Source organism: Conger conger, chromosome 3, assembly GCF_963514075.1.
Source record: "Conger conger chromosome 3, fConCon1.1, whole genome shotgun sequence".
Classification (NCBI taxonomy): Eukaryota; Metazoa; Chordata; class Actinopteri; order Anguilliformes; family Congridae; genus Conger; species Conger conger.
In genome coordinates this window covers 52,431,514-52,444,904 of record NC_083762.1, presented here as the reverse complement: position 1 = coordinate 52,444,904, position 13,391 = coordinate 52,431,514, and the positions used below count along the sequence as shown (strand labels likewise).

General features: G+C 43.4%; 1 protein-coding gene across 2 annotated transcripts in view; it reads right to left on the bottom strand.

The window, feature by feature from the left end:
- Positions 1–13,391, bottom strand: part of cdkl5 (cyclin dependent kinase like 5) — a 144,350-nt gene that overhangs the window by 24,886 nt on the left and 106,073 nt on the right. For both annotated transcript variants that reach the window (XM_061234360.1, XM_061234361.1), the window contains exons 9-11: positions 13,187–13,376; positions 7,813–7,893; positions 259–425 (exon numbers count right to left, since the gene is read on the bottom strand). In XM_061234360.1, the coding sequence (XP_061090344.1) occupies positions 259–425; positions 7,813–7,893; positions 13,187–13,376 (438 nt within the window). The remainder of the gene's footprint in view (positions 1–258; positions 426–7,812; positions 7,894–13,186; positions 13,377–13,391) is intronic.

Genomic DNA, 13,391 nt, shown 5'->3' with positions numbered 1-13,391 from the left:
TATACTGCTGTGAAATATATATAACCCAAGTAACATATCCAATAAACTGTTGTATATTCCATGGGCACACACAGAACAGAAAGAGCTACTCAACTGCCTAAAACCCCCTCTACCTGATTGCCAATGCAATCCATAATTCCCCAAGTTTTACAGCAAATGAGAATCACATTCTCAATGGACCTTTAAGGTAAAATAACGGTATGCTAAAATAGTAAGATAAATAAAATGGACAGGCAGTCTGCAGTACCACCTCCTGACCTGTTGGAGGCGTTGTTCTCGCTGTGATAAGGCTTTCTCTTGGAGGAGCGTGGGGGTGTGGGTGAGGGTGGTCCGGTCCGGTCCAGCAGGCGCAGGGTGTGGAAGGCGTGGTGGTTCAGGCTCTGATCGGTCAGAAATCTCTCGGACGGGTTCAGCTGCAGGAGGTTCTGAATGCGAAACAGACCCAGAGAAGTGATGTAACCAGCCATGATGGAGCTTTCTCCACTCTTCGTAACAGAGACACTTTAAAAACTGTTCATCACACTTTTTAAAATGCCTTTTCCAACAAGTCTCCAAATTTTGGAATGGCCAAATCACCAGCCTTGTTGCTGTAAGTCGTGCTATCAATTTGGGAGTTTGCAGACAAGCATACACATTCTCCTCCGTAATACCGTATATCAAGCTAATGCTTTGTTTTTTATTGAAAATTTCTCCAATACCACCCATTTAGAATGTACAATTTGCAAACTATGTACAACTGTCCTCATCTACACTCCCTGCCGCCGGCTCGGCAGAGTGAGGTCAACGAATGGATCTCCTCTGAAACGATGAGTGCGATGTCAGCCAGCTGCTTCTCTTCGCACCGCAGTCACAAACCACATGCCACACGCCCAGGGCACAGGTGGAGGAGACCCAATCATACGCCTAAGCAGCGAGCAAGTCATGGGCGCCCAGGCGGCCAACTAGAGTCACTTCAGCAATAAACAGAGACCCAAAGCTGATGTGCTCTGCCCTTGTGGTGATGCTGGCCACAGTTGGCACGGGCGCAAGTCAGATTCAACCCGAGACGGAGGTGCACACAGATCCGCCACTTACACAGAGTGAGCATGCCCAGCTGCCAAAGCCTCTGTGTCTTCTTATACCGAGGTCTGCAAAAGGGAACACGAGTCTGGAGGTTGTTTATATGCAGCCTGAGCAAGCAGACTGTGGGTGGCAGACCGTTTCAGAAGGGGGCGCTGGTGAGCAATGAGATGCTGTTATTATCGGCTGGCAGGATCCATCCCAGTGCTGCGGCCAATCGTGTGTTACCCCTTGGGGCCGCCGGCCAGATAGCATAGGTAAAACTTCAGTCATCTTTGACTGGAATAATTTCATGGAGGTAAAATGTTGCACAGATCACACACACTCTCTTCTCCCTCAAAAGCGATTTGAAATGGACTGGATGTAAATCTGCTCATTATGCATGTCCCATCCTTAAATTTTAAGTAATTAACTCAATGAGTCATCCTCATTATCAGAAACAGTGCTGCCGAAACCTAATCGTGACAGAACCAGAGAGAGAAAATACCGTATTCATAATGCTTTCATTACGGTCTCCATCTGTATATGGAAATGACATGAATAAAATGTCGGCTTTTGTCTCCTGTGGTTCCAAACTGGGCAGGACGCGGCAGAAATAATAAACTGAAGCTCTGCATTTGCCATCAGGCTCAAAGCACAAGCCATTGAACTAATCTGGTCTTCACACGGGGCGGACAGGCGTGTGAGGCTTACGACAGCGTTAGGACAGATTTTGGGCTTCCGTCTCTACCCCCCCATTACTCACACTTCTCTCTCAAATTGTTGCATTTGCCCCATTTGATTCCTGTGATGCAGAAATTAATAAATAATTTTAAAAAGGTCAAATTAAACTGCTGGCTTTTTGTGGTGTAAGCCTGTCTCATTTTACCTCGTCTGCCAGAGGAAGGTTCATAAAAAAGGCAGTTTACGAACGAAGGTGCCGTTTGCACATTGCGCACACTTCCGCCAACATGAAACTTCAGTGTGAAGATTAATCTAGCTGAGCCTTCCATTTTACAGTTTTAATTCACTAAATGAGTTCACAGGCTTTTGCTAATGAATTGTTCATTTGATTTTTCAAAAATAAAAGAATTAATTCCCTGACAAAAAGACAGTGAGCCAAAACCGTTGTGAGATCTTAATGTCTGTGATATCTTACAGACTGGGGAGGGCCTGGAACACCACGCACGTGGGTGAAACTGCAACACGAAGACTGCTTCTTGTAAAAGTACATTTGCCATTTTCAGAATTCTGAGTGACCTGTGATGTGAGTCATACATTACCATGAGTCAGGTGTGAAATAACTGTACATTAGTTTAAGGGTGGGGGGTGGGCTGGGAAACACTTTCATCTGACACTCGTGTCACCAATGAATGGTTTGCTCCAGGCACAATGTGGGAAACACAATGACACTGGGTTTCCAGAATTAACTCCTTTCTTCTGCAACAGGAATACTGCATCTACTGTGTAAAATGTTCAACACACACACACACACACACACACACACACACACACACACACACACACATACGGCGGCCACTTTATAAAGTAAACATACAACAGCTGGTGGTTCCTCCTCTTCCAGTGAATCATGTGGCTGCAATTCAATATATAAAGCATGCAGGTGAGGTTCAGTTGTTCAACAAAAAATTAGAATAGGCAAGACACATGAACCAAATGACCATGGTATGACTGATTCCGCCAGATTGATGGTGTTTCCATCGTCTCAGAAAAGGCTGCCCTCCTGGGATTTTCATGCAGTCTCTGGAGTTCACAGAGTGCGATAAACAAAAAAGCCATACTTACTTTTGAACGCCAATGTACATTCAGTGAGCACTTTATTAGGTATTTATTCAATCTTTTTTTAATATATATATATTTTTTTTAGGTCTTCTGCTGCTGCAGCCTATCAAGTTAGAGGTTTGATGTGTTGTGTATTCAGACATGCTCTTCTGCATACCACTGTTGTAATGTGTGGTTATTTCCGTTACTGTTACCTTCATGTCAGCTTCATGTCTGGTCCTTCTCCTCTGACCTCTCTCATTAACAAGGTATTTTCTGCACACAGAACTGCTGCTCACTGGATGTTTTCACACCATTCTCTGCAAACTATAGAGACTGTTGTGTGTGAAAACTCTGGGAGATCAGCAGTTTCTGAGATACTCAAACCACCATGTCTGGCACTAACAACCATTCCACAGTCAAAGTCACTTAGATCACATTTCTTCCCCAATCTGATATTTGGTCTGAAAAGCAGCTGAACCTCTTGACCATGTCTGCATGCTTTTATGCATTTATTTGCCGCCACATGATTGGCTGATTAGATATTTGCATTCACAAGCTGGTGTACAGGTCTACCAAATAAAGTGCTCACTGAGTGTATATATACAGTGAGCTCCATAATGTTTGGGACAAAAGTATTTTTTTCTTTATTTGCTCTGCACGACACAATGTTAGATTTGTAATCAGACAAATCATACGTGGTACACAAAGTACACATTCTCAGCTACACACTCTTTCCAAGTAGAAATTACAGCACTTTTCATAGCCCCTTCCATTTCAGGGCACCATAATGTTTGGAAGATATTAATCTGCAGAATATAAAAGTAGTCATGTTTAGTACTTTCTCCCACATCCTTTGCATTCTTCATTCTTATCTGTGACCAATACTCATTGCCAGGTGCTGCGTATCTTCTCTGGTGATACTCTGTCAGGCCTTAACTGCAACCCTCTTATGCTCATTTCAGGGGCTAGTTACCTTACTGTAAAATTATACATTTTCTCTTGAAATGCATGTTCAATTGGATTCCTACTGACGGGATGAGGGAATGACAGGAAGCATGCAGAAGCGGCGATCTGGCTTACCATGAATGCTTATTTTTCTATTAGATTAAAACAGATTTTTTGATACAAAATTAACCTTCAACCAATTGCTTTCATCTTTAAAATGGAACTTTATTTCAAAATGAGGTTAACTAATGGTTGCTTCCTTGATATTTAATTCCATCTAGGCAACTATCCAGTTAGCCATTTCCACTGAACATTGCAGACCTTGCAAGCAAAATAGCTAGGTATAAACTAGATAATTAAACTACATAATTAATTAGGGAGCTAACATTAATGGATTCACCAATTATATGAAGCATTACAGGAAGAGCATGTATATGTGGAAAAACAAGTGTTAAAACATCTAATCTGTAGTTATTTTGATTCGTAAAGCCAATTTTTAAATGTAAAGCGTCTTTGAGTATCTTGAAAAGCGCTCAATAAATAAAATGTATTAATATTATTATTATTATGATTATTATTATTATTATTACTTATTTTGGAACTGAAAAGTTCCACTATGGTGAACTGTTTTCAGGTTGATAACAGGTAGATAACCCCATAAATGTATTTCTTTCAGCAAACCCAGCATTGATAGGCATATATATGTCTATTCTATATATTCAGATCTCAAAACTGCAATGTCCTTCCTTGTCTGCTGTACGAATGGCATAGGAGCAGGCCCCCGATCTGGCCCTCTCAGATGAGACTTGGGATGCTGCAGATACACTCCTCTTTAAGTGCCCATCACTCTCTTATACAGTTCAAGGTTGTACACTGTATCCATATATCGAAAACAAAACTAGTCAGAATATGCCCAGAGGTTGATCCTACATGTGACAAGTGCACGAGCAGACGCCATACTCATCCATATGTATTATTCTGCTCTAACACAGAGTCTACGCTGCGTAATCGAGCCTCCCCCTTTACCCCCTCTCTTTGGCTCGGCCCTTTCGGGATTGGATTTTCCTGCAACAAAATGCAACGTCCTTGCCTTTGCCACAACAAGTTGTTCTACTTAAGTGGAGTGAGGCTGCCTGACCCTGCCACAGTCACTGGATAAGAGAAATAATGTCATGCCTTAAGCTTGAGAAAATTTGATGATGATGGCCTCTGACTAATGTCACCAAACAACCAACCTTATATAATTTTTTATTTTATGTTTGATCATGTAGGCCTGTATGTGCATGTGTGTATGTATGTATGTGAATATACACTCACTGAGCACTTTAATAGGAACTTACCTACTTGCATACCTACTTATAAATGAGAGTATCATCATGCAGATACTTTGAGGCTTATGGGCAACATCACAAGCACATGTCTGGTTCCACTTCTGTCAGCCAAGAACAGAAAGCTGAGACTGCAGTGGGCACAGGCTCACCAAAACAGTGAAGGCTGGAAAAATGTAGCCAGGTCTAATGAGTCTCGATTTCTGCTGACGCATACAGATGGTAGGGTCAGAATTTGGCGTCAACAGCATGAATCCATGACCCAACCTGCCTTGTTCGGTGGTGATGGTGGTCTAATGGTGTCAGGAATGTTTTCTTGGCACACTTTGGGCCCGTTAATACCAATCAATCATCGCTTGAATGCCACAGCCTATTTGAGTATTGTTGCTGATCATGTGCATCCCTTCATGGCCACAATGTACCCATCTTCTAATGGCCACTTCCAGCATGATAATACACCATGACACAAAGCAAAAGTCAAACTGGTTTCATGAACATGACAATAAGTTTAATGTTCTTCAGCGGCCTTCCCAGTCACCAGAACAGAAACCAATAGAACACCTTTGGGATGTGGTAGAACAGGAGATTTGCAGCATGAATGTGCAGCTGACAAATCTGCAGAAATTGCATGGTGCAATCATGTCAACGTGGAACAGAATATCAAGGGAATGTTTTCATCATTTAACCTGAGTGATTGATTTTAGGAATCAACTGTTGCGGTTATTTTTTATTATTATTTCCTTCAGTGATATGGACTCTGCTGGACTGCTTTCCAGTAACCTCAGAAACTCAAAATCCTGACTTCACTCAAGCAGCCGGAAATCCACGAAATAATGACGAACAACAGTTATGTTACAAAGTTATGTCCCCAAAGAACAGCGTATAGCTACAAAGTTGCTATGAAGCTTATGGTGCTCAGAAAGTCTCAGAGCGAGTTACAGCGTTCTTGCCAGCTGCCATGTCACTAAAAGCTGCCACAAGGTAGCCACAAGCTCGGAGCTCCCATGTTGGATCTATATACACAAGCTTCCCGGGTTGAGAAGGAACGCAGCTTTCAAAAGTTATCATGTAGTGATTTCGAACTGTAATGATGCAAAGAATCCTGACGGCCATGCCTATACAGAAACACCCAGGTGACCGTGGCTATACAAGAATACAAACCAAGGCTGTCAACCCATCAGAATACCCAAGCCATAGTATAAATATAAATTGATTTTATTTAATTGAACTTTGCATTTACAATGGTGCATTTTCAATGGATCACAAGTTTAAGGGGAGGAATCGATACTAATAGTGGCTGTTTCACTGGAGTCTGACTGGCCAGAGAGGCTGGTGGGTTTGACCAGGCTTTGTTACAACTCAGAGAAACCGCTCCGCTTTTAAGCCTTGAGCCTGACAAATAAAGGCAGAATGCTGGATTCCAGAAATGCAGAGGATGTCATTATGTAGGGCATAACGTAGATACAAAAAAACTTCAGAGCAGAGCTGCAAAAATACACACACACACCGGGAAAACCAACATATACTCTATACAAGATGATGTTCATGCATGCGCCTGGGTTGCATACAGTACTGTCCAACTGATCTTTAAGGTGTAGCCGTTCTCTTATGGAAGGACTGAAATGTGCTGAAATATACTCAAACAGTTCAAAATATAAGGGGAAGCACCACTCATGTAGCACGACCACACACTTTTAATTGTGCATTCTCAAGAGTGTAGGTGGGATGAGAGAGAGACAGTTTCTTTTTGCATCAACAAGCTGTGCTGAAGGTTACAGCATGTGGACCAGCTGATACCGTGTGTTAAAGCTGGTGTAGGCACAACATTTTTGCTAATATTTGGTACAACTCTCTTCACATTCCGACAGTTAGGAATACAGGAAAAAAAATCTGATATCTGTGACTATCCCAGGACAGATTTTCAGGGACTTCCATTTTTCATGGCTCCCGGCAGCCAACATCCAATAAGAACAGCTCTCGTGACGCCCGTCCCTGAGAGGCTGACAGGAGAGGGGGTGTGGCTTTTTCACCGCAGCATACATTCAAAAGCTTTCTTCCTCGGCCCAGATTCTGCTCACGGCCAAAGATCGCCTAGCCTAGCTTTAAGTAGAAAAAGTTTTGAGCCAAGTATTTGTGGATCTGTGCAGGCCCTATGCAGGCCCTGTGCAGGCCCTATGCAGTGAGGGGTTATTGCTGAAAGGCAGGCCTGTCAATCATCTAGAAGTCTGAGAATCTGTCCTGCTGATGCCTCAAAAGGTAAATGGTAAATTGGCATTTATATAGTGCCTTTATCCAAAGCGCTGTACAAGTGATGCTTCTCATTCACCCATTCATACACACACTCACACACCGACAACGATTGGCTGCCAGGCAAGGCACCGACCAGCTCGTCAGGAGCATTTGGGGGTTAGGTGTCTTGCTCAGGGACACTTCGACACAGCCCGGGCGGGGGATCGAACCGGCAACCCTCCGACTGCCAGACGACTGCTCTTACTGCCTGAGCCAATGTTGCCTCAGTGGCACAGTGGAGTGAAGAGCAGTGAGACGGCCACCTCGGGAGAGATAAACACTCTGTCACAGTTACACACCCCGACCACCTCACATTCACTCCAGCTGTTGCCGGAGTGATGTCTCTGCTTCAAGCTACTGGTGTGAGGCTCTTGGCAGAGAAACTGGAGCTTTGCTGCACCTTGGAAGAAGAGGCCCAAGCTCTTACCTTCATCAGATCCAGCATCAGGCCACTGATGATCCCCAGATACCGTCTCTCCAGGGTCTGAGGGTGGTTCACTGCAGGGAACTGAAATACACACACACGCATGCAGTTAGAGAAAGGAGCAGAAAATAAAAAACACACACACACACAGTTAGGGAAAGGAGCAGAAAATAAACACACACACACACACAGTTAGAGAAAGGAGCAGAAAATAACCACACACACACACACACACACACAGTTAGAGAAAGGAGCAGAAAATAAACACACACACACACACACACACAGTTAGAGAAAGGAGCAGAAAATAAACACACACACACACAGTTAGAGAAAGGAGCAGAAAATAAACACACACACACAGTTAGAGAAAGGAGCAGAAAATAAACACACACACACACACACACACACACACAGTTAGAGAAAGGAGCAGAAAATAAACACACACACACACACAGTTAGAGAAAGGAGCAGAAAATAAACACACACACACACACACAGTTAGAGAAAGGAGCAGAAAATAAACACACATATGGAAATACACACGCACACACAGAAGGGGCAGAAAACACACATATGCTACAAGAGAAAAGCTGAAGCAGTTACAAACAGAGACTCGTACACTTGTAGAATCAGGGTTGTGAGAAGCAAAAACACATTTAAAACTGACACTAGTAATCATCAGAGCGGAGTACTTCAGTTGCACAAACATGGTTCTCAATTTCAAGCTCCTGTTTCAAGGCAGATTTCACTGGTGTGATTCCCACGATTGCCGCAGCTACCAGGACAGCTACCAGAAGATAGTAACACATTCATAACCCACTTTTACAGAATGGCACATCCCCACCCATGATTTCTGCACCATAGAGTGTGAAAACTGATCTTCAACTGGTCTGCTGAATGCGCGACCTTGACAACAAGGTCAGCTAATCCTATCTGTCAGCTCCAATCAGGTACATCTGTGGAGGGCACATGTAATCTCTCTACATAGACACACACGGAGAGAGGGAAACAGAGGGAGACTGCAGAAGCACTGATTCTTTAAATAAATTCCCCGTCTTCACTTTCCCATGGTATCGAGACACGGGCCTGACAGAAAGTCATAACTCTGTCTTCTGTTCCATGGTCACACCAGACATCTGGATTGAAGACTGTGACCTCTGACCCCTGTGTTGTCACAACAGACAGTCTTGCTCGTTAACTACTGCAGGGTCAGACCTCACTTGCTGACATGCCAGAGATGGGCCAATCAAGGCCCTCCAGCACAGGTGGCGGAGCTGGAGCTGAGAGCTCCAGGGCATCTTGTGGCCTGTCGCCATGCGTCAGGCTCGTCTGTAAGGACCGGAGCTCGGCGTCACCTCTCCCCTTTCTCAGGACCTGTGTGCAGCCACACACTTCCTCCAGCAGCCCTCATGGCTAGAGCCAAATAAACAATGACAGATTTCACAAGTGCACCTGAAGAATGACAATGACAAGGTTTCTTGTTCCTCCTTTCTCTGTTCCGAATTCCGACTGCACAGAATAGCACCTTGAGCCAGAGAAAAGTGCTTAATAAATATAAATTATTATAATAATTCTTCTTCTTCTTCTTCTTATTATTATTATTATTATTATTGCGAGACGAGGGGGATGTACTACGAAGGGAGTTTAACATATGTTTATTTGCGTAACCTGGCATCACAACTACGAAAATGGTTACCAAATTTGTTAAACAAGAGCTGTGTGCATGCATTCCAGTAAAATTGGCAGTGTATTTAAAAATGAGCTTGGGCCATAGGCTACTTCAATGACATATATCTCTCACCTGAGTAAAAAACTGATATGAACAAAATTAATGGACGGATAGAAAGAGTATAAAATACTCGTAGGTGAATAGCAAAAAGTAACACCTATTGGTAAATGGTTGGAATTTATATAGCGCATTTATCCAAAGCGCTGTACAATTGATGCTTCTCATTCACGCATTCATACGCACACTCACACACTGACGGTGATTGGCTGCCATGCAAGGCACCAACCAGCTCATCAGGAGCATTTGGGGGTTAGGTGTCTTGCTCAGGGACACTTCGACACAGCCCAGGCGGGGGATCGAACCGCCAACCCTCCGACTGCCAGACGACTGCTCTGACTGCCTGAGCCATGTCACCTATTCTGCCAACAATGCCAGAGACAATTGTTGCCAAAAATAAAAGTATATTCGTTAGTTATAAAATTATTTAAGCCATCATACCACTCTTAACAAATAAATCTACAATCTCACAAATTGTCATAAAGTTTAGTTCTACTGCAGGAATTAGGCTACATGTTCTTGAGCTCTTAAAAACTTTAACTTAATACAAGATATTTAAAAGAAATATGCCTGAAGCTAAAAAAGTTCATTCATAAACTCACACCAACATTAATTCTTGAACTCAAGAATCTAAGGGAAGTAGATATTGATGTGCAGAGTTCAAGAAGCTTGCATTATGTTGACTAATTTTTTTTCATGTTAATTGTTATTATTTTTATTCTTACTCAGGGACGCACAATGTTGAAATTGTGGGGCCGATAACAATAACGATATCTCACCATATTGTCCAGTGCTTGTAAATTGTTTCATGCAAACTGTAACCACGCTTCCATATTCATGGAGGAAGTAGATTAGTAGAGAGTCTTAGGAAGTAAACATGTCTATGTATAACATATCTCAAAAACCTTTAAGTGAACTCTTTGAATGAAAGCATGGTGGTCTTAATGTTCTCCTCTCCCCAAAGGGCCAGAGGAAGCCCACTCCAGCACAGAGGGCTCCATCTGCTGGTGACTAATGTTTTCTCATACAGTAGATATTTTACACTGGAAATGTAACGGTCCACATGCATCAGAAATCTCTTCCTGGTTTGAGCATCTAAAACGCCCAAAAAATGTTCGCAAAGAGCAGTGATGTAGTCCCTAACACCTCTCCCTCCAACTTCTGCAGTCAGGTCTCTGTGTTAACATGGACAGTGGCGAGAATACAATAGTGATGGAGAAAGATCAAAATGACCTGTAAATCAGTAACTAACAACTAACTAATTTAGAAAATCAATAGGGTTCTCAAAAGGAGTCCAAAGGCTTTTGGCTTGGTCTCAAAGAGGCAGTTTACGTGGTCATAGAGGTGTATATTTAGCAGCAAAAACATAGGTCATGTCATGGGGGAAATCATTTTACAAACAGCTCGGAACCATAGCAGTTTCATTCTAAAATATGCATACCTTGACCAAAATTGCAATTTCTTGGACTTGATTCAGTATGGAAGGATGATATGAGAAGTGTGGGCCTTTAAGTTATTGTGGTTATTGTTATTAGTATTTAATTATTATTATTAATACTTCAGTCCATGATGAGGGCTTGGAACCAGCCTGATGTTGTCAAATCCACCTTTCTACACCACCAGCTCCACTGATACACTGCTCTACATCAGCACAGACATCCACAGACATAACTATAAATCATAGATCTGCTCAAGGAGGCACATGCTCAGCTTCCAGAAGAAAAGGAAATGTGCCCACACACACAAACAGAAAACAGGGTTCTCCAGGTTTCTCCGCAGAATTTGTAGTGCTCAAGCCTTTTTATGTTTGAAAGAGGGGTTATGTTGGTTATCTAGCATTTGCACTTAACATGTACCTTTGTTGGGTACATTTTCAGTAGGAACAATATGAAATACTATAAAACTGCTTTTTATTCGTTATGAAAAACAGTGGCTAACTGGCCATAATGTATCGGTGAACAATGAAAGGCACGTAGACACAAAGTTATCAGAGAACACAGTGTTAAATTTTTTGTTCCGCAAAAGAATCTCATTGCACATGCGCGTTAAAGCAAGACTGTAATTGTTCGGTTTGCAGTGTACTCTGAACCGTACTGAAGGAAAGAGGATTTTTTTCCGGTACAAAGCGGTGATGGGTTTCCATTCCCGATTGCGTGTAGGTAGAGCGGCAAGAAGTGACATCGGCTTCTATTTACATTACAAGTGAGGGAACACAGTGGTGCCACTGTTGCATTATCTGGGGAGAAGGAGTTGTTGCTAAATGCTCATGAATGTTGCTCATAAATGCTCACAGACATTAAGTGGTTCCCTGCTAAAATTACAAAAGAGGTGAAAGTACGTAAAGGTACAATAGGATACAATACAAGCTTTTGTTGACCAAAATTACCTGTTGTACCTTTAAGTTATACTTTTATCGGCCTCATGGGCAATTTGTCCATTACTAACTACCTGGGAGCAGTGGAAGCCACAGTGCAGGGCCTGGAGACCAATTCCGTTCTGAGGTTAGTGCCTTGGTCAAGGGCAATAGCAGGAGTACACCTAACCTGGCATTTGTTTTTGATGTGGGAGGGAAATTGCTGTACCCAGAGGAAACCCACATGAACACGAGAAGGACACGCAAACTCCACACAGATGGGACACACACTGGGATACGAACCTCTTCCTTGCAAGGCAGCAGTGTGAACCACTCTACCACCATGCCGGGTTTCAGAATATTTACATACACAAATGCACTATTTCCGTATTAATATGAGTTTTTTCAATATTCTGAAATGCACAGGCATGAAACATTCATGAAATGTTCAATAAGGAGCACATGAAGCGATCTAAAAATAAAGTGTGTGTTGTAGCCTGCTTGAGAAAAACAGAAACAAATCGAGACAAGACACAACACTGACTCAAAGATATTGCAAGGAACCTACTGCAAGCACTGCACAATATACAACCTATACTTCATTAACAACTACCGTAACTAAAGGGGGCAACCGTAAAATATCTTCTCACAAGTGACTGGGATAAAGTTGCATTTGAAACGGCACTCTCTGAAACGGTGCTCCTATTTTAAATCTGATTGAATAATCTGCTGGGCGCAGGGCACTAGAAGAAGAGTGGTTCCGGCACTGCGCATGGTGTGGGTGTCCTGGCTGCACCGCGCCACACCAGCGCTTATCGCCTACCGCGAGGAGCCAGCTGCACTGGAGGCCAGAGGAATCCAGGAGCAACATTCAGACTGTGAGTCACACACAGATCCAGTTAGTCACAGCACAGGGAAGCGGGCCAGGTACAGACAGAGGAGGGAGATGGGAGAGAGGGAGGGAGGGAGGGAGGGAGAGGGAGGGAGAGGGAAGGATAGGGAGAATGAGAGAGATAGGAGAGGCGAAGTAAAATGAACAGTGAGAGGAGAGAGATCAGAAGGAAGAGTGGTAGAAGGGAAAGAAGAGGGAAATGTGAAAGGGAGTACAAGGGGATATACAGTACAGAAAGAGAGAGATAGGAAGACAGGGATGGGAAAAGAATAGAGGGAGACAGAGAAGAGACTGTAACAGATAGAGTGAGAGAGAGAGAGAGAGAGAGAGAGGGGCTGCCCACCCGTAGGCCATGGAAGCGGGGGTTGTTGTAGAACAGCTTCATCTGCTCGGGCGGCAGAGGACCCAGAACTTTCTGGATGGTGTAGAGCTGGTCGATCTCACTCTCGCCAGGGAACAGGGGCTGCCCGTCGCTCAGCTCCCCCAGGATGCAGCCCACTGACCACATGTCCACAGCCTTTCCATAGGGCGCCCTAGGAAACCAGCAA